This window comes from Chrysemys picta, chromosome 9 (genome assembly GCF_011386835.1).
Source record: "Chrysemys picta bellii isolate R12L10 chromosome 9, ASM1138683v2, whole genome shotgun sequence".
Classification (NCBI taxonomy): domain Eukaryota; kingdom Metazoa; phylum Chordata; order Testudines; family Emydidae; genus Chrysemys; species Chrysemys picta.
Window position 1 is genome coordinate 26391181 of NC_088799.1, and position 22353 is coordinate 26413533.

General features: G+C 38.5%; 1 protein-coding gene across 50 annotated transcripts in view; it reads right to left on the reverse strand.

Annotated features, from left to right (window-relative positions):
* MBNL1 (muscleblind like splicing regulator 1) overlaps positions 1-22353 on the reverse strand; it is a 198739-nt gene that overhangs the window by 5079 nt on the left and 171307 nt on the right. For 17 of the 50 annotated variants that reach the window (XM_065557893.1, XM_065557873.1, XM_065557882.1 and 14 more), the window contains 6 exons: positions 21887-22087; positions 15098-15355; positions 12870-13023; positions 5884-5919; positions 5074-5168; positions 1527-1601 (listed from right to left, as the gene is read on the reverse strand). In XM_065557893.1, coding sequence (XP_065413965.1) covers positions 1545-1601; positions 5074-5168; positions 5884-5919; positions 12870-13023; positions 15098-15355; positions 21887-22087 — 801 coding nt within the window. In that variant the 3' untranslated portion in view covers positions 1527-1544. Of the gene's footprint in view, positions 1-1526; positions 1602-5073; positions 5169-5883; positions 5920-12869; positions 13024-13830; positions 13885-15097; positions 15356-21886; positions 22088-22353 lie in introns of all 50 variants that reach the window. The other 33 variants (XM_042853672.2, XM_065557888.1, XM_008165050.4 and 30 more) reach the window with 6 other exon arrangements.

Sequence of the window (22353 nt, forward strand, 5' to 3'; positions counted from 1 at the left end):
ATATGCAAGTAGAAATTGAGCTTGTATTCTCAGCATGACCTCTCTCTACTATGTAACCTATTTCACAAAAATACCACACATAATTTATCATAATTTGGCAACCTGCACTCAAGAGAAGCCACAGGCTGAGTTAGGCTGATGATTAAATTCTCATTCTCAATTACAGAGTCTGTCTTAGCAGACACTGAAATTTAATAGGTCTTTCTAAAGCAACTCTCAGTAAAGAGACTTGTCCCAAATATGGCCCACGGGGCATAAGAGATAGTGGTGTCTCTGTCCAGTCTCAAACAAAACCTAAATTCTCATTTAATAAACTCTGGTTTTACTAATGAGAGTTCATTCCAAAATAATACTATATGAGCCCCATTCTAAGCTTGGCTGGTCCCAGAGTTACTTTCCCCAGCAGGGCAGCAAGATGGCACTAGAATGAGATGGCAGCATTCTCCAGTTACTTTACCCTGTTAGAAGGTGTTGGAACCTTACAGGGAGCTGAAGGTCAATTATTGCTAAATCACTGGGGTAGACTTGGCTTATCAGACTCCACCTCCTTATACCTGCCATAGTGAGTCAACAGTAATTAACATGACACTTCCTGCTCCTGCAGGTTTCCAATTCCAGTTAACAAAGTGGTGGTATTAGAGCAAATACTGGTGCCCCATCACAGTGAGTGTCAGTGCTAACAACCTGGGGCCTCCCCTCCCCAAAAGGCCTTTCATGTACTTGGGGTATGAACAGCATTAATTTAAAGTTGATAACTGCTGTATCTTTTGGAGGGGACAAACACAGGGCAGATAAAAAGAAACTGAGTTCGCTACATCCTGAGCCCCCTGAAAAAGGGAGGCTGATGTTTTAAGAAGCAGATCACATAATTAAGGGTGAAATGCAGAAGGCTGGAAGCAAGATTCTCAACATCACTTAAGCCTAATGGTTGAGGAATGGTCTCCTCACCGTTCAACATTATGAAAAGAGTCTCTGCACAAACTCCAAATACGCTAGCAGAAAGGGTTGGATTGCAGGTGAGATAGGGAAGAGATTATTGATTCCACCACCACGTACATCACCTGCAAAAGTAGAGTGGTGGGAACTCTGGTAAGTATTGTAAATTACAGGCTACTGAGTAGCTGCTGTACAGAATCTGTGAGATCTGTTTCTGGGAAGAGGGGAGTTCAGCTTTCTGCCTGTTTGACCCTTGGCCTCTGCTGAAAGAGTCAGCAAAGGTGATTGTTAATGCCAGATGTGGCAGCCTTGTGATTTTGTTGACTAGGATAGATTGAAATCACCAACTCATTTCACACACACACACTTGTCAGTTTCTGTAATATTTTTTAAAAATCATTTCTATATGAATGCTGTGACTGACATGTGCCAGAAGTTGAGTAATGTCAAAGAAACCTATATCAATTCTTTCATAACATTTTTCCATAACTTTTATTTTTTTTAAATCCAATATGTCCCTGAAAATGCCAAGTTATACACATACACAAAGAGAGTATGAAAACTATGCAAGCAATACATTGTAAACTTACTGTTTGATGACAAAATGTCTACATCTGTGTAACATACTTGTGGCTAGTCAGATGTTCGGCAGATATTATGGGTATCTATAGGTAAAAACGTAAACAATGAATAACATGTGCAACGAATCAACCAAGAGAGAGAACATTTTATTAAAGAACATAACAACGGTTCAGAAAAGTGGGGATCAGCTGTGAGGTGGTGGACTTTATACTATAAGTTAAAGTAAACTGAAATGCTAAAGTAGCAACTTAAAACTGAAAAACATTGTGGTAAGTACTGTTTGACCAATGTAAATAAGTATTATTGTTTGTTTAGAAAGTAAGAGAAGTTAAAATCTACAAAAGTTCATGCAGTGCAGTAATTGAGAAGAGCCCTTTTTGTTGGCCTACACAAAGTTTTGTGATTTGGGTATTTCATTTGAAACAATAAACTCTACAGTTAAACAACTTCAGCTAAATTTTGCACAGTGATCATTAACTTTGGGTGTCTCCATTTTTGGGTGCCAAACTTAAGATACCTTGTACTCTGTTTTCACAGAGGGTGAAGACCCACAGTTGAGCTGAGCTGAACCTCCTCCCCTATAAAAGTGTGGTACAAAGTGTCAAAGCTTGGCACCAAAAAAGGAAGGCACCCCAAACTAGTGAACAAGTCTCAAAATGTTGGCCTTTGTCAATAGAATTTGCAATGGCTCCTAAAGTTTATCAACTCATTTTCCATAGTATTTTTTTAAAATTAAAACCACAAGATAATATTTAGAAGTAGCAAAGAAGCACACAAGTCAACCATCTCTCTGGAGCCCGATCCTGCAAGCCTCCAATGGGTGGCACATAGATTGAAGTCAGTGAGAGTGCATATACACAGGCCTTGCAGAATAGGGCCATCAATGAGGGAAAACAGTATTGTGTTTTCATCGAATTACAAATGTTAAAGGAATTGTACATAAACTTTCATCACAAACAGGGCTGGGAAGTGGAAAGACGCATTTATGTATAGAAAAACAAGCCCTGCAATATGATGTGATACTGATTTTTTCAAGATTAACAGCTATTTACAGTCATACAAGTTATATTTCCCATCAGCTAATAAGTTTGATACATAAACCTGCAAAAGAAAGGGAGGGTGGAAATATTTCTCTAAAACAAATTCAATGTTTTTAGCGGTTGGTTTTTTTTTTTCCACCTCTAATGCCCTCTCTTTACCTGTCATCTTTATACAGTTTTACAGCATTGCCAACTTGCACAGAAATGTGCTCCAAGCATAATGAAGCTTCTCATACCATTTTGTCTACTGCTGCAGGAGAAGATGTTGCACCCAACTGTGTAGAAGCATCAGGGATAGTGCTGTCGAAACATACCAAGGACCTTCAACACCAGTCAATGAAGATGAAGGGCCAGATCTTAAGACCTTCCGCATGCATGCGCATTGCATTGTGTGGCATTAAACAATTTCAGCATTGCTTACATACTATATACATATATTAATTATATATGTATATATTGAGGTTTGGCTGCAATACTTTACTGAAGTGTGTTATGAGGGTCCAGGGAGGATATGCATGAAATGGTCAGATTGTGCAACAGAAAGTTTCCCTACAATCTCTTTGGGCAAATGCGTGGTACCTCACATAGGGAACAGGCATTTTGTGGTTTTGCTCACGCCAGCAATTCTTAGGGGTATGCAGGCTATACAATCAAAATTATTTGAATTGTGCAGTAAATGACTCATGCTGTTAAGATATGTCTGACATACAGTAGATTTATTTGGCTGACACTTATTTGCAAGAATGATAACTTCTCCATGAGTATTCCTGGATATTAAATTATTCTTATTCTGGGCTAAATCTGTGAGAGACTTAGTTACTCACCGAAAAACAAAATTAAGTCTTTTTTTCCTCTAGCAAAAAGAGGTATGTGGTGAGAAATTACATTCAGCTTCTGTGAAAACTGACCAGATTATTGTTTGGGTTTTTAAAATATCTAAATAACACAAGGGAATCTGATGTGCACACCTATAAATCATTATACCAGTGTGATTTTCAGGTATGATGGCTAAGATGCCAATTACTGCATATGCCACCAAAGAGTTTACAGTTGGCTTAGCAAAAAAGGTGGTGCATAGCAAGCGACAGGATACTCCAGGGCAAATACTAAGGCTCGGGGCCTGACCCCGTAAGCGGCTCAGAGCTCTCAACTCTCAATGAAAAATGTACAGCACTCAACACTTTGCAGGAACAGGTTCCTGATTTCTAGAACTAGCATCCTATTTTACAAGTGCAGTTGCCTGCAGGTGCAACAGATTTCAGGCACAAGTACTACTGTCCAGAGCTCCGACTACCTGATTGGATTTTTAAAAAGTGCTCAGAGTTTAGCTGAAGCAGAGTTAGGTCAAAGTTAAGCACTTTTGAAAATCCTGGCCTTAAATACTAGCATTTACTTCTGCAATTAATTGTGAATGCAAAACATCCCCCACAAAATTGGAAACTGAGTTAAGGACATTTTTAAAAACAAACAAAAACACCGTAAAGGCATTTGTGGCCTCCCAGTGAATTGATTGAGAGCACTACTTGCATTTTAGCACAGAATTTGGTGCTATGTTTTTAGCACAATGATAATGTGCCTGAATTCTAAATTTGCAGTATGACTTATAAAATTTATTTCTGGATAGATTTAGATAAAAGAGAAAGGAAATGGTCTTTAGAATGTTTTTATTCTTTACATTTAATGTTCCAACTATGTTAAAAATTCAGTTGTTTTATACTACATCAATCTATTGAGCTAAAACACTAGGCCAAATTCCATCCTCATTTATGTAAGTGCAGTTTCCACTGGAGTAAATGGGAGATGCACCCATGTAAATGTGGCCCACAACATTTATCTGTACAGCGTTGTTTGTGGCAGTGCAAGGAGAAGTTTAACTTCTGGTTTAGCTTGTTAAGCATTTATTTTCATCCTTATTTTATGCATCAACATTCATGGTGGTAGTTTAGAAAGAGTTTAGTCAAGTTTATAATGGCCATTCAGTTAGTTAAAGTTTGTCCATTATAAAATTAATGAGGCCTCTCCTAACTAATTCACAAGTTGAGACAAAGATTTACAAGTGTGCCTCTGGGTGGCGTAAGCACAAATGTTTTTGTTTTGTTTTTTGAAGAGATTCAGAACATGTCCAGACTCTTAAATTCCTGATCCTGTAATCCCTCCACGCACAGCTCCCACTGGCTTTGACCAGAGTTTTGCATGCAAAAGAACTGCAGGCTTTATGTGCACAGAAAAATTGGATTCTGTGTACTATGCCTGTCTCTTTAGATCTATGAAAAGATAAATAAGCTACATGGCCTATGAAATGTCAAGACTGCATCAGAAAGTCTCATGTAAAATATTTTTAGCATCAGAAAAGGAGCTGTAGCACCTTCTGAGCCTGGACAAAAGCTAACTATGCTATGCTACAGCTCTTAGAGAGAATGTGTAGGCCAACAAGAAGTAAAATCAGAACCCCCATGCTCAGGAAAAGCACCAATTTCAAGTTGTTTTTAAGGAACAAAGCTGTAAATTAGCAAACCTGGTTGGCTGTGGCTGTTGCAGCGAAGGGGACACTTGTGGCAGATGTTGTTGCTGCAGACACAGTGGCTGGCGTAGCACCGTGCACCATGGGAACTTTCGGAAGGAAAATCATATAAGCCAACATACAGAAGAGTGTAGCAGTATGGGAACCATGGCAACATGTGATAGAATAATTGAGCATGGTATTTATCATAGCAATAAGCCATGTGACGAGACATCATTGCCAGCGAGTGACATGCAATCACAGTGCAAAGCAGGACAACATTCCAGGGAGAAGGGGAGAAAGGGAAATGAAAGAGGAAAAAAAGGGAAAAATGCTTGTTACCATCAAATCAAGAAAATCAACAAACAAGTTCAATTGTTTCAATATGAAATCAACCAAAGTATTTTAAAACATCCTTATGTTTACATTTTTATGTCTAAACAAAAACACAAACAAGAAAATCCAACCCAAGTATCTACCACACAAAAATTAATCAGTTTCAATGAAAGTATATTTTATATTACTATAGTAAGATACAGTATGTTACTTAATACAAGATAGTTTCTAAACACAAACTCATAGTCCAATCAAAATCCACCAAGGAAAAATGTGCAATTCAGAACACTACTATCCAACTTCTAGGTGTCCATGTCAATTAAATAAAACAACTGCATTTAATTGACAGGTGTTAGTGCAGAGGGTGTGATGCGGGTGGGGGGAATGGATTGGCACAAGAGCTGTAAGTTAAAACCTAGCAGTGGATTTTGAGGGTCTGTGAGCTGCACCACAGGTTTAAGATAATCAAGAAACAAAGCTGGCACCTACCAACACTTGTAGCGGGTGTCATGCACAATATTGAGCCTGCCCATCATGCATTGCAACAGGAAGGTGGATTTGAAAAGGGAAAAGAATTAAAACAACCCATCACACGTGTAATTAGAAAATTTCATTTGAACAAAGAAGAAAAATTGTTATTATGGGAACAGTGGCATGTAACTGTCAGCACAATCAAATCATACAATAGCACAGTGATCAATTAGAACTAGTCTTAAGTGAAGAAAAAAGCTGATTGAACTGTGTGCTGGTACATTTTGTTTGCCTTTATTTCTATATAGTTTCATTTGTCTATAAAATATTACTAGAAAAGGTCTCGAGGCTTATTTCAACATTCGGTTTTAATCTCATTCATTTTTTATCTTTTTGACAAACTTCGTTAGCATAAAAATAAATGTATATTTCTTTTAATCTATATTTTATTAAGATTAGAGGAAATGATCAAATATGTTATTTATCTTGAACACTCTCAGGGTAAGCCAGCACCCAAAATTATGTTAATCCTAGCACTAAGATTATATGGAGATATGCAGGATAATAAAGAATGAAGGAGTGGGATTGTTTCACCCGTTCTCCAATCCATATGCACAGGGGATCCTCCACACTGAGTTCTCCCTGCCTAAACCCGTCAGTCTCTGATGCTGCTGAGGAAGGAAGCAGAGAGTGCGCAGGTTGAGAGTTGGAGCAGGCTAAGGGAAACGTTCTCTTTTCTGCAGTTGTCCCAGGAAGAGATGGGGCCAGAGACAGTTGTGGGGGGCCTGCCAGGGGCCAGAGCTGGTGTGGAAGGGCAGGGAAGCTGTGCAAATGGCCCTGCCCCCCAGCAGTTCTTCTGAGCATCCACCACATTTGTAGCAGGCCAGCGGAATATAGGGGAGAAGGACTACATGAGGGGATGGATCCTCATGGAGTTTCCACTCAGGGCTACCTTGTGTGGGTTTTCCCATAGGAAGGGATGGTTCGACCCATGGTTAGTCTTGTGTCCTTTATTCCTCCAACCCCTCTAGAGGAATCTCATGTGTCTTGGTACTGCATAGGTGTTAGGACTAGGATTGTGTGAAGAAATGGTTTCTCAGTTCACTGGCAGTTCCAAAAAATAAAAAAATAATTCATCTTGGGTCCAATGACATGTTTTGTTTGAAATGAAGCATTTTATTTTGATTTTGAGCTTTTAAACAAACATTTTGATTTTTTCTTTTTTAACAACTGGAACAATTTGCAAATTCACGAAATGTTTTGGTCAACCCGAATCTGAATTTTTGCTAAATTTTTGCCCAGCTGTAGTAAGGGCAGTGGTAATTTTGCATATAGTATTATTTACAATATGTAGACACTGTGGGGTAAGCTGAAGATGAAGTGTCAGCTTTAACTCTGATTTTCCTCACATTATTTATTTTGTATTTTAAATACAGGATAAAAAGTGCAGGTCTCCCACATAGCCCCCAGCACAAGCTAAGCATACTTGACCGGCACTGTTTCTACACTGAAGAACACACCTTTACTGACCATATGTTGTTGGGTCTGTGGGCCCATTGACCATAGTAGAACATCAATAGTACTTAGATAATTGTTCAGTTGAGAGAGAATCTTGTAGCCTGTCACTCTCTTTGTGCTATATAAATACATCTCTACCCCGATATAACGCTGTTCTCTGGAGCCAAAAAATCGTACTGCATTATAGGTGAAACCGCGGTATATCGAACTTGATTTAATCCGCCGGAGTGCGCAGCCCCCCCTCCACCCCGGAGCACTGCTTTACCGCTTTATATCCGAATTTGTGTTATATCAGGTCGCATTATATCGGGGTAGAGGTATAATAATTAATTAATAAGAAATGAATTCTCCAAAGAGACATCAATGTCAGCAGAAGCACTACATTTTTAGGCATGCCCAACTGCCAGTTTTCAAATTCCAGTACTTTGGCAATCTCATTTATTTTAGCTAGCTCCATATTGAGAAATCAGTATTTGCATGTTTTTTGTTTCTTACCTGAAGCTTAAAAATTATAACATTATAAACAAAGGGCCCAATTCTTCATGTTCCATCATACTGAAAGTTTTTTAAAAAGACTTTCTTCCCTATTTAATCATATTGTTAGATAATTTTACTCTGATATGAATTAAAATAAATTAAATAATGAAGTCCTGAAAATGGGGATCATATGAAACTGGAAACAGACTCTGAATGACACTGTCTGTGGGAGCTATACTATTACCTTAGAGAGACAAGGTGGGTGAGGTAATATCTTTTATTGGACCAACTTCTGTTGGTGGGAGAGACACAGACTTTCGAGCTGACACGCAGCTCTTCTTCAGCTCTGCGTAAGCTCACAAGCTTGTCTCTGTCACCAACAGAAGTTGGTCCAGTAAAAGAAATTACCTCACCCACCTTGTCTCTAATGTCCTGGGACCAACACAGCTACAACACCACTGCACACTATTACCTGGATACAATATGGCAATAACAAAATGAAAGTATTGCGCCTGAATGGTGATGCATGTTATCTTCCTAGCTTGTGCTATGTGGTGCATAGATTTATAAGCCATGTTGCCCCGGCTTGCACAATGCCAAAGCCATGGTCTTTTGGTGAAATAAAATAGTTATTAATATAATTAATGCTGGGGGATAATATGGAAGTTAATGCCTGTTATTACTAGAAGACACATTTAAGGTTATTGGAGAAATGGCATCATTAATCCTTCTAATTATTTTATTCTTTCTATTAAACAAAAAAGAATGTAATTATTCATGAAAGATCTTTAAAAGGAGGGCTATTTAAAGGAAAGGCCTCATCCTGCTTGCTTTACTCACAGGTGAATTGCTACTGAAGTCAATGGGACTACTTGTGGGAGCGAATATGTGGCCCAATATTTGGCCCTGCACTACAAACTATGTGCTAAACACATTGCTCTCAATTACACCCACACAACCTCCATGATGTCAATGAGGTTGCATGAGTATAACTGAAAGCTGTGCCACTCTATGTTATTAGACATGTACAAATGCCCTATTTATTATGTTTTACATATTTTATTATACCTAGTATATTACATCATTCCATGCATAATTAAGTCTACATGCTGAAAACAAGAGTTAGCTTTTTGTAATGATTCTCTGAAATATAACTGTAAAGCTTTCACCTTAAATTTTAGTTTGCGTTATCATCATCATTAATGTTATAACCAGTCCACACAGTTTTGAGAGGGATTTGCAGCAAATGAACATAAGGCAGCAATGAAAATACTAGCTAGAGTGCAATAACTTGCAAATATGAAGACATAATGCAGTAGGACCCACTTGCCAATAATAAAAAACATTTTTGCTATGACCTTAATATTAATCTTGACTTCAAAAGCTTTGATTTACTAATAAGAATGTATGAATAGTGAATTTGCTAGTTCAAATGTTCCTTGGCTTTGCAGCACAAGGCAGCATTTGATTTCAAGCATGTGTTAATTTAACTGATTATAATTTCTCAGATAAATTATGTTTAGAGAGAATACAGTAATTTTGATGAATACTCTGTTTTCACTGGGATTTTAAGCAGTTCCTTTTCCTCATTATATATATGTTTCCTACTCCTGATTTGCTGTTTCACTCAGTTTTTTTATTCAGTTAAATCTAGAAAGCACCACATAGACCAGATTATCAGTAGAGAACACGAGTGCTTCAATCTGAATGACGAATTAGTGTTACGGAGCCTGATCCTGCTCCCATTAATATTTCAAGGGGAGCAAAATTAGTTCCCAGAGGAGGAGGAATAGGGGGGGTTGCGGTACTGCTATCCTTACTTTTGAGCTGCTGCTGGCAGTGGCACTGCCTTCAGAGCTGGGCAGCTGGAGAGCGGTGGCTGCTGGCTGGGAGCCCAGCTCTGAAGGCAGAGCCGCCATCAGCAGCAGCGAGAAATAAGGATGCATGATATGGTATTACCACCCTTATCTCTTCACTTCTGCTGGCGGGCTACCAGCTGCTGCTCTCCTGCCTCCGCAATTGCAAACGGTGGCAATACTGCGGTCCCCTTAAAATAAACTTGTGACACCCCCCCGCAACTCCCTTTTGGGTTAGGACCCCCAATTTGAGAAAACTGGTTTCCCCCATGAAATCTATATAGTGTAGGGTAAAAGCACACAAAAGACCAGATTTCACGGTTTGTGATGCGTTTTTCATAGCTGTGAATTTGGTAGGGCCCTAATTATTACAGCTGGATTCTGGCCTATTGCACTTTAAACAGGTACAGATTAAGGACTAGATTGTGAGTTGCTCTGTGCCTAAGTGAAAGTGAGGGAGCACCAGGAACCTTCACCCTCTTGTTCTTTTCACCGGGAGCATTACCACTGCTCCTTATTAGTACCACTGGTTTCAACTCCTGACAAAAGGCTGGAGAGCAATAAGATCTTGGCCTCATCCTTCACACTGGCCAGGCCTGAGGGGAAGCATGTGCGGCACCTGTTTAAAGGGTGGCAGAGCTGCCATTCCAGCATGCACTTTCAAAGCCCGTGACGGTAGGGGTAGTTATCTGTGTGAGACACAAGGGATGGATGCTAAAATGCTCTGATTGCACCCCCAACAGACCCTGTCCCACAGGAGTCTGGGTGCAGCTCTAACCATGACAGGGCTTGGAGGCAACTGGAGATTTAGGTACTACATGTATCCTCTTTTTTCCCCTCCATGCACCTTTCCATGCAAGACAGCTGAATCTGAGCTCTAGAATGTGGAGGGGATGTCTAGGTATGTTTGAAACACAAATCCAACATTGTTGCCAAATATGAAATTCAGCCCAGATGAGAGGGCCTATCTAAGGGCCTCCAGATCACATACATCCTTAATGTACAAGTCCTGGGGAGAGTCTTGCCCTGTGGGGCCTCTTCTCTCTGTTGAATTTCATCAAGAAATTAAAAAAAAACCCAGTCATTACTCTTTGGGGCATGATCCTGAATGGTGCTGAGCCCCTTCGACTCCCACTAAAGGACTTAATCTTGAAATGTGGCAAGTGCCTTTTGGGAGGTGCCGGGCATCCTCAACTCCATGTGAAGTCAAGACATTGGGCTTGAGAGCATCCAACACCTCTCAGGACTGGGACTGTTGTGTGAACCTCCCAAAAATATGCTATAAGTTCCCTTCCTGGTTCCGTTGGAAATTGATTGAAAAGTACCATTTCCACAGCTGTGCTGACCTCACTAATGATAATGATGCACAAACAAGAATTAAACTAATTTTAACTCCATAAAAACTGGGGGCCACACATAAAAGTAAAAAGTGTTATTTTAGTGGGCAATAATGTTGTTTTAAAGTTTCTGTGAAGGCATCAGATCAATGGAAAACTAAAAAGGTGCTAGTCTGCCCCTTAACGGTAATTTTTAATAAAAAAATGAAAAGCAGAATTGGTACAATAGCCTGTGCAGGCTAAATCCTGAAACCGTTAGCCTGTCCCCTCTGAATGCAGATTCCAGAGTCCCAATGGAGTTTCAATGAGTCCTGAAGTTCTTACTTAGGCCAAATGCCCACTGACTTCAATATGAAGGACCGAGAAAGGCCCCATTTAATTGCTGACATTCCCTGTCAGTTATGTGATGCAACTGCATTTTTATTTATACAAATGACATTAATGATCCTGATGGTAATGGGCCCGATTCTGTGGGGGCTGAAAGTGCCAAGGTGCCAAACCCCCATTGATTTAAGGGAAGCTGAGGGGCTCCTTACCAGAGATGCACAGCACTAACCAAGATCAGGGAAGCTTTTAAAATATGCGAAGCCTGTGATTGTCTACTATGTAAATACATTTTAAATGTTTCTTTCAAATATGTGCATTAGAGGCCTAATCCAAAGATCACTGGAATCAATGTCTTTCCCGGTTTTTCCATTGACTTCAATGGGCTTTGAATCAGCCCCTAGATGCCAAATGGGCTTCAGTGGCTCCAGAGAAGTTATACCTCATGTCAAGTAGCTGTTCCATATATGTAGATTACATGTATACATGTTGATTGAATGACAGACCACACCACCAAAAATGGAGCGGTAAGAGTCAATCATGCTGATGTGGCTGAAACACGTCAAAATAGTTAGGAAATGATTTTTCTGTTTCTGATAGCCAGTGTTCTCATTTTTGTTACCTACATTTTTTAAAATGCCAGTTCTTTGCAGTTAAAATTTGCCTTTCACAATTTAACTAAAAAAATTATAGCAGAGTTTTAAACAAAGTGGAAATATGGATTTTTATGAAGCAAGTAGTGATACAAACTTATGATAGATCCAATCCTGCAGACTTTATGGAACAAAAATTGACTGCAGCGAGATTTCTTTAGAAGTAATGAGTGCAGGTTTGGGCTCTGCAACAATCAGACTAAAATATTAGGTATCATTTTATCATTCTTGACTAAAAACAACTGAGGGTTCTATCTTGCTCACATTGAAATTAATAGAAAATATTTGGTGTCTGATTTCTTTTACAGGTACACTTTCAGTGTGCTTCCATATTAGTTTAGCTGTAATGCCATCTAACTGCATTTCATGATCACTAAGTAAAATTCAAAACCTCACCCTTTACAAAGTGATATGGTTCAGAAGTACTGTTGCTAAATAAGTTAAGGCAAAGGGGTCTTACAGCAAAAAGGAATAATACAAAATAGCTCAATAGATGTGTAATAAAGTATTAATTAGGAAAAAGAGAAAGAAGAGAACAGATTTCAGAATCTGTTTTGAAATGATAGATCATGTGCTTCCAAAATATTGATTTTCATATTAGATTGGAGAACATCTACCCAGCTTCCAAGACAAGCATACACAGAAACAGCATTCTACAAGATCCCTACCTGATCACAAACACCCCTTAATTCCTTTCGTCAGTCTAAGCAAAAAACATCCTACTACAACTGTGCATATATCAATGACTATCAATCCAGATACCTTTAGAAGTTTATTACAAACACTGAACACTAATTTTGTGGCATATTTTGCTCTACAAAAACTAAAGAGATACTTACCTGGTGGGAGGAAGGCTGCATGCTGTTGTAACTGCATGTTGGCAAGAGCTTGTTGGTATTGGAAAATACCAGTATTAAAGACTGCGGTGGCACCATTGGTTTTTTCAAGCGCAGGCCTCTTTGGTAATGGGGGAAGTACAGCTTGAGGAATTCCCTGAACGGTGGATGAGTATAAAAAAAATAAAGTCCAGTCCGAAAAAAGAAAAAGAAAAAAGAAAAATCAGTAGAAGGCAAAAAAGAGTCAGGCAGCACCATGTTTATCCATGAGCAAGCAAGCACCAGAGCAGACTTAACTACCAAGTAAAAGGCAAGGTAATAGCTTTAAAAGGAAGCATTACTTTAGTCTAACAATAAAGTAGTATAAGTAAATGTATTGGAGCTCTATGTTATAGTAATGTGCTAAAATATTGTATAAAGCTTCAGGTTTTCAGTAAGAAGCAACAATATTGGGAAAAAAGAAAGCTGCACTGCTAGCTCCATGAGGATTGACAAATAAAAGCAATGTTAATAGTAATCTCACAGAGTGAATGAAACAGATAAGGTAATATTAAAAATTATACCCACAGTTCCCAAAGTCTAACTAGACATGCAAAAATGTACCAAAGCATGCTGGTACTTTAACATTGCATTACAAATGTTAAATCTACATAAGAATATCACTAAGCCATGCCAAGCAAACAGATACATAAAAATACAGTAATAAATACTTTTTTAATGTCCTCAAAGTACTTTACAACATTTACAACATTCTAAAAGGTGGTTAAACTGAATGTGGGCTGCTGCGCTTTAGGAACATTTGTTTGGCATATACATTTATGTGTATATTGTATTCTTTCCCACTGATTGGAACAGGAAACCACACTCAGTTTTCCATTGTATTTCAATATTTTACAAATTAATAAAAAAAAGTGTATCTACAATAAAGCTACATGCCAAGCTAAAAGGTGAAAGGTCATAGTACCAGGTCAAAGGTTGCCTCGAGGGGTCGCTTCAGTGATTTGACAGCCGACTGAGTCTTAATTAGCAGGCAGCGAGCACATGATGGCAATGGGCCAGTGGGGTTCAAGCGCATTAACATAAACAGCAAGCAGAGGTGCATCATGGGGGCAGCAGTGCATTTTTGGGTAGGTGAGAAAAAACAAATAAAAAACAAATCATCGGAATGCCATATACAACGAATAACAAGACTAAGCATGCACAATAAAGGCACTACTAAGTTGTTATTGTGAGGATACAACCTCTATGTAGTTAATTACAAACAAGATAATCTAACAGAAAAGAGTGAAAGGAGAGAGAAAGAGAGTCTGCCTTCTGTATTTTTGCTCAAGTATCCATAAACAAACATAGAAAAAGGCCTCTCTCATGTTCATTGTACTATGCTATGGATATCAAACCATGTTTTACATGAAGTAGTATTTTAATGGTCACATCTTGTAGTTATGTAAAAATATAGGACAATATTAACAGCTAAGCAAGGAACAAAGACTGGACCCATTAAAATCAGTTTTAGATCACATTAAAAATTTACTTTAAGAATACATTTTAGCAAATAGCCTGTTTGTATTAATTTCTAATACCTTCAAATGTTTTCCTACTCCATGTAATTGCCATATTCAAGCATCCCTAATTGTGCAATTATTCATCCACACCGTAATATTTAAGATGAACAAAATATGATTAAATCTCCCTCAAATAATGTTACAGTCTATTTGCTTGAAAACCTACTCTTAAGTAGTTTCAGATCTTATTTTTTAAATTAAGTAATTTTTAAGCATATTACTGGTGGTAAAAAAAAACCCCCAAGATTAAAGAAGAGGAAAACGAAGTTTAGTGTAGAAACAGGAATACCATTAATGGTAATTTATATGGATATACTTAAAGACAGAAATAATGATCCCTATAAATGGAGATTTATAGCAATATACACACACACACTATCTATATCTATCTATATAAATAGATAGATACATATTTTGAGTCTACATATAAGTGCACACATGTATGTATACATACACACACACCCCTGTATACATCAGCTGCCAAAAATTAGTAAAATATTTTAAGTCTGAAACTATTTAAGAGTAGATCTGGCATCACATGCTCTAAAAGCTCATTACACTGTGTAGTGAATGGGATACCTGAACAAACATATCTTCAGCAAGAATAGTTAATAAATGAATCATTTTTTATCATCAATGTTACATTTTGAAGGTGTCTTCTGGACTCACCATGGCAGCTGCAGTAGCTGCTGCTTGGGCAGCTGCAGCTTGGTTGACCTGGTACTGGGCAGCCTTGATCTTGGCTTGCAAATGTGCAGGAGGGTGAAAATATTTGCACTTTTCCCGTGAACACCTCCCTTTGATGTAATCCATGCAGACAGTAACTGTGTTGTCGTTGGTATCGATCATTGCACTGTCAGCAGGATGAGCAAACCGGCAATCATTTTCTCCTCTATTACAATTGCCACGCTGATACTCTCGACATACCTGCAGCATCATTAAATGAAAACCAGTTAATGTGCCTGGGTATCACACGACATTGTTGACTTGAGAAAAGTGATCACAGAGAAGGTGTAAAATATAGTCGGCAATCTCAGGGAACTCTTTCAAAAACAAAAACTGGTAGCGCAAAGTGGCCTTGAAGTTTGGCATACTGAACTCACTTTAGAGGTCCCTTTATACTGCCAATGTGGTATAAAAGAGTCTGAGGAAAGGTGAATCAAGCCCAGAGAGTCTAAATCCATTGATTTCTATAATTGGCTACATTTGGTCCAATTCATCAACATGTACTAGTTTTGAAAAAATGTGTTTATGACGTTAATCTTGAATGATAATTGAAACAATAAGCCAAGGTCAAAACTACTTCACTGTAAAACACATTTCTAAAGTGAACTATTTGTTAAGGATTGTTTTATTAAGCTAAACGTACAATTATTGTAAAAATGACCTTCCTAATCCTTTGAGATCAATCCCACAAGCTACATTTTTGGCTTCAATGCATTACATACTATTACCTCTATCATTTATATATATTTACATAGAGCTATGTCAACAATGAGCATCAATAGAAATACAGCATTTAATGAAGTCTCTCAGCTATTCCATCCTTTTAACACAAGAGGGCACGAAAACACACAACAACCAATAGTCTGTTTTTTCTGAACCTCCCTCATGTTCCACAGTCTTTCAGCTAACCAACCCCCTTTTTTATCCCATGTAGGATTAAGAGTAGATAGGTAATCATTAGAAAAAAACAATACAGGGGCAACCAAAGCATTCAGAGGTCTCCCTGACAATCAAAACAAAAGCTTAAAGAACCAGAAATCCAGATATTCCTTTTGGCACAGGAGAATGGACACGCTAACTAGTTGTTCCAATTACAAAAACTTCCATTGGATGCCAAAAACTACGAAAATCCCTCACTGGATGCACAACCCCCACTAATAGAACAGTAACTTCTCTAAGTGGTAACCTCCTTTAATTTATTGCATCAAAACGTTGGGCTTATTTCTCACTAACTTTGCAAATCCTAAATTTAAAGGAACTACATTCAAACTTTAGTTTTATTGTCAACTCTTTACAAATCATGACCAATAATAATCACAGCAATGAGTTTTATATATTAACTTCCAAAACCCTTTGGAAAATGCAAAGGTTCACAAGCAGGTAAACTTGCACACTGAACAAAACTAATATAACAGATACAATTTTCTTATAAGGTGGGTGCCAACGAGTTTGGAACATTAGCATTTCCTCAGGAAGTCTGGTTCTGATCCTTACAACAACACAAATAGTGTTCTTTGATTTTCATCTACACTAGCTCTCTGGCTACACTTCAACTCTCTGTACTCCTTAAAACCTCAATCAGATGTCATCTAAGACTCCTACCTACAGCTCATGAAACTGAGCAAGTGATTCTATTAGAGGGTAATAGCAGCACTATTGTGAGTTTGCCAGCTCGGAGCATACATTTTGTCTGGCCATTGTCGCAGAGGTATTTGGAAAGTCCTCCATTTGGGGGCAGATTTGCCCATCCGTGCATCTCGCATATTTCCATAGTCAAGGCCACAAATGAGACTCTCTTTATCTTTATGTTCACATTTAGGCGGTTATTCTACCAAAGTGATGATGTCAGGCTATATCTAATAGTTTCCCTTTGTTTGCTTCTTTACACTGAGTAGCGACTTTACCAACCTACAGCATGTTTTAAATGTAAAAAATGCTGTATTTTTTTCACTGTGACAGCTATGCTAGATCTCCCAGGTACCTATGCCCTTAAAATCTACAATGATCTCTGGGTTACATTTTTCTGGCAATAAAAAACACTGTGTCATGAGAAAATTCTCTCTCTCTCAGATAAGAAGCAGCAGCTCAAAGGAGTCCGATGCATCAATTCAGCCAGATCTGCAATGTTTGGATAAATTTTAAAATGATCCACACTGAAACCAAACAAACTTTTTTGAAATTCAGAAAAGTTCAGTCAACTCTTTCCTTACTTTTCCCTTTTCTGTTTCATGTTCTTGTCTACTTCCTGATTTCTGTCAGGCCCAGAAGCAGAAATACAGAGAGGGGCAGGCTTCTACTCAAGGTATTTTCAGCTAAATGTATGATATATTGGAAATCTCCTGGGAAAATTTAATCTCATGAAATCTCCATCTTGATTTCCAGACTGACTGGTATGGTTAAATCTAGCTAAACATCCAAACTTCTGCATGATTAGCTGAACCAAACAAAACCTCCAAAACATTTCAAGTTGATCCTTTTACTAGTAACAATCATCAGCTTTATTGCAGGGATATTCACATTGATTCAAGAACTCCTATGGATTGCATACAGTTGTGTTCTATATCTGTCTTAAAACCAGATAGTTTTAATTTCCTTTTAGGAATGTAATCAAAGGAATAAAAGCTTTTAGTTATAGAACATGCTTAATTTAAGCTTCCCAGAGCATGTGTGTTAACTTAATGAACAATGTAGTACAACACTTCTGAAAATATACTTTTAAAATTGAAAACAGAACAAGTAATTTTCAAGTTTTGACCCTAAAATCCCATCTTTTTTTTTTTTTTTTTTTTACTGGACAATGCCAAGGGCAGAGAGCTAAGCCATGAACCACTCTGAAACCGGTCTATAATCATATAATTTCAAATGATATTAAGAAATTCACTTAAAGAACAGCCAGGTACATGCCGTACAGACAAAGCACATTTTTTCATTGAGTAGGATCAAAGACATGTCAAGATTTACAAGTCAGCAGAGCATTTTTATAGTCAATAAGGTGCTAACTAGGAAAGATTTGCCCACTGAGTGTTCACATGCAAAAGCTAGATATTCTAGAAGCCAGACCAAAATAAGTTCATGTCCTTACTTTCTACAAGAAGAATAAATCAGATTCCATAAGAATAGTTTCTGTTTTTGTGAAGGAGAGAAGGGAAGGTTAGTATATAATTGTAGAGGAACCACTAAAAGAACTCAGATATAGTCTGAATCACAGTCAAAACAAAACAAAAATATCCAAAGACGGGAAGCACCTGGATAAAAAAAGAACACTGTCTTGAAAGGTCTCAACAAATCCACTGGAAGGACAGAAAACTGGCTTAACTAGCAGACTCACTGTTTGCTTTCAGGAGCAGTGAAAATAGCAGAGGTAGCAGAATTACTAGCAACATCCTATTTTCCATTTAACACAAATAGCTAGTCTCCTTTGTACAGATGGCTCCCTGAATCCAACAGAACAAACTGTGGCATATCAAAATTGTCTAATTAGTCTGAGGAGGCAGGGACACCTCCAGGCATTTCTCCTCCATTCTGCTTTCTCATTCTGAACTTCACCACATCTCTCCACTCAGATCAACGCAACAGTAGCTCCACTGCAAGCAGACAGCACAAAAACTCCTAAGTGTCTCTTGGCTGATTTAATACAGACATGTAACTAGGGGCTTGGCGGCACAAGAAAATTGTAGCAATTTAACTAAATCAGTTTAAAAACTGTTTAGTTAAATTGATTCAGCCAACACCCTTATGTTGTAGACACTCTTATTTCACTTTAGCAAAAGCTGGTAAGGAATTTACTTCCACTAAATTGAGCATATAAAAATTAAATGCTTTGCTGAAGCAGGCCGTAATGCTGTTATTTGTAACAGACAGCAAAGGTGGAGAAGAATCCGTGAACAGGAAGGCAGAGAGTAGACTTGAAGCGAGGGGTAGAGGATTATTTCTTGCAAGCTCCAAGGGCAGGGAATGAGTGGGGACCTGTGAAGAACTGAGCAGGGACAGAGGTAAAAGCGCTGGTTCAAATGGTCATTGCTTCAGAACAGGATTCTCCTGTTTTGTGCCACTGAATATGGGGGATGTGGCTGAAATGTGAGTAATCCATGTAACTGTCCAAGGTTCCCAAGAGGACTCCCTGAAACACCAACATCCATGTAACTTTTGAGAAGGGCCATCAGTATGGTGGTGTTACTTCACAAGTGAATGTTATCAGAGGGAAAGAAGCTCTGCTCTCTCCTCTGTTGTGAAAGTTTTCTCAGGTCAAAGTGAAGACCTATCCAGGACAAGTTCTCAAATAATTAATATTTTTCATCAGGAAACTTGCGACAAATGAGAAATTTCTTAAGTCCCAATGCCTATTTCCAGGAGTTTGTAACTTGGCCGTAACTTTTCTTTCCTTTTTCTTTTTTCATTCAAAGTTCAAAGGAAACCTGCTTGGCCATTTTTAAAGTTTATTGCTTTCAGATGCTTTCTGGGGCTTTTTAAATTTTGAAAATGTCTCTTAGCTCTTGGTTAATGCCATTTGGTGTTCTGGGAGGAGAACAGCACTCTGTTGTAGAAGCATTTGGTTTGTCACTTTGCTAATGTTTTTAAACAAAAATCTCATAAAAACGTTAACAAGCACATTTTGACCAAATGCCCCATTTTGAAGATCCACTGACTTTAGCTCCAAATTTCAGGAGCTTCCTATATGTTATGGGTCACATTGTGCCATTAAGGCACCATGCCTTCTGGAACTCCCTGAATGTGAAGAGTGCAGCATGCTTATGACACAACCAAGTAGATCAGCTGATCTTAGCCAGCACTCTGAAGGAGATCCCAAAATAATTGCCATGGCAGCACTCTCTTCTCTGAGATTCATTTTAGGTCCCTGCATTGTTTATTTACCTATCTTCATTGGTCTTAATTCATCCTTGGCAAGTATCCACTGTGATGTAAAAGTCATCAAAAGAAAACCTTCCTTGATGTTTTGGAAGTAACTGAAGAGTCAACAATTCACGAATAGGTCTAAAATTGCTACACAAGTGATCTGACTGGGTTTCTGAAAACTCTCCCCCCTAAACAAAGAAAAGAAATAAGTCTCCAAAAAGGGAAGTGAAGTGATCTTTCAAAAGAGGAAACTGTGGTAATCTAAACTCTTATTATAGTTCAGACAAGCTTGGGAAATGTTCAGAGCGTGATGACACTCCGGATGATATTCTACATTGCTTCTAACTTGCAACTTTCTAAATTGCAATTTGGCAATCATGAGATGAGTTTGGGGAAGGGAATTAATTTCCATATAAGGAGACAGATCTCCTCCAGATGCAGGTCCCAAAAATGGCAGAAAAGCACGAAAGTTATGAATTACTTTATTTTAAAATGTTTGGAACGGCAATCATCATTTTTACCTCTCACATTTATTCCAAGTACTGTTATTGAAGGGCCAGATCCAAAACAGGTGTAAATTGATTTACAGCAGCTGAGGATCTACTCCACAAATTTTAACTTACATGAACATCAGTCTCTCTTAATTTAATCACACTACCTGTGTGATTAAAGATCTATCATGTGATTAAGGGTTTGCAGGATTGGGAGTTACAGATTTATTTTTTTATCTATAAACTAATGTAGAAATTGGTACTAAAAAGTTCTCATTTGTCAAAGTTACTACACAACATAGGAAACAATTGGGGTTACAGATATTATTGAGTGATAACTATGGCTAAATGTTGCCTTTTTAGGGGAGGACCACAGTATCTGAATACCCTACTAAAAGCATGAAACAGAACAACAAAGCAAATGATAGGTTGCTAACATGGTCTTTTAACCTTTCTAAACATTTAATTATAAGTATCAAGTCTGTGCAATTTGGGATTATAAACACCAGCCTGCAGACTATGCTGATAACTACAGTTAGGTGGAAAGCCATCTTTCAGCATATTTTGACAGTCTGCAGCACAGTGCTGGCTCAGGGCCTGTGTTGCCACAGACATCATAAGGTGTCGAAAACACTGTCAGGCATTTTAGATAAGAAAAGATTCAGGGCAAGGGAGAAGAACAGCTACAGAGGAATAGAATTTATTAGGGCTGTAGCAAAAGATAAACAGGAGGCCTCTGAGGGAATTCAAGCAGTATATACCCAGAAAGGAAATCTAGAAGCTGAAGAAGATCTCTTATACAGGTAGTTAAAGTATCATTATACCAAGTCCTGACTATCAATATCTATCCATCAGACCCATTTACATAGTTCTTAGGTGCTGCTACTCTTGTGTTTGGTTTAGCAAATCTTAAAAGGTTTGAGTGGTACCTATTTGCTTTTGTTTTAGTGAGAAAAGTGTATGTGTTATGAAGTTATAGTATGAAGGTCATGTCACAATCTGTTCAGAGGCTTTTATCAAGTCATCGTATTAACTGCCTGGATCAGAGGCATGCGCGGGAATTTAAATTTGACCACTTTTGGAGGAGCACACTCTGTGACCCCATTGAGTGTGGGCTCAGTGCTGGAGGAGCCGTCAGTTCCTGGGGACTGGAGGATCTTGCTTCCCCCTGCTGCGACCCCAGGGCCGGGAGGCTCTCGCTCTCTCCCTCACCCACCACAGCCTCAGGGCCTCCCCGCGCCCCCTCCCCTCCCCCGGCCTTGTGCACATCCCTGATCTGGATTGTAATTTATGTGCTTAGTTAGTTTCCTTCACAAGCACAGAATTGAAGATGCAGGAGACTAATGCATAAGATTAATAATAGGAAATAAAGCATATTACTTCCTACCTCCAGTCTGTCTGTCCTCATTAATTTCTGTGCAGCAGCAGCAGCAGCTGCGGGAACGGGGACACCAGGATTCCCTGCAACCAGCATCGGTGCAGTTGGTAAGATCTCTGCTGGGACCAAGCCTGGGGAGACAGGCCCCAGGTAGGGATTAAAGGCTGCTGATGCATTAGTGGCTAAACTTGGTGCAACTGAAAACATTGGCTGGAAAAAAAAAGAAGAAACAACTATTTAATGTTTATACCAGTCAATATATTAAGTTCTACCATATACTCTAAAGTGGCTGGTTCTGGCTGTCTTTTTACCCATGATAGCAGTGTATTTTTGCTATTAATACAAACAAAACATTAAGGAATATACAGCAGATCTATGGAATCTTAATATACTCATTTAGTAAAAATTCCATTAAGAGGGAATTCAATTTTAAGTTCCCCACTCATTTTGTCTGTAAAGGGTAATTATGACATGCA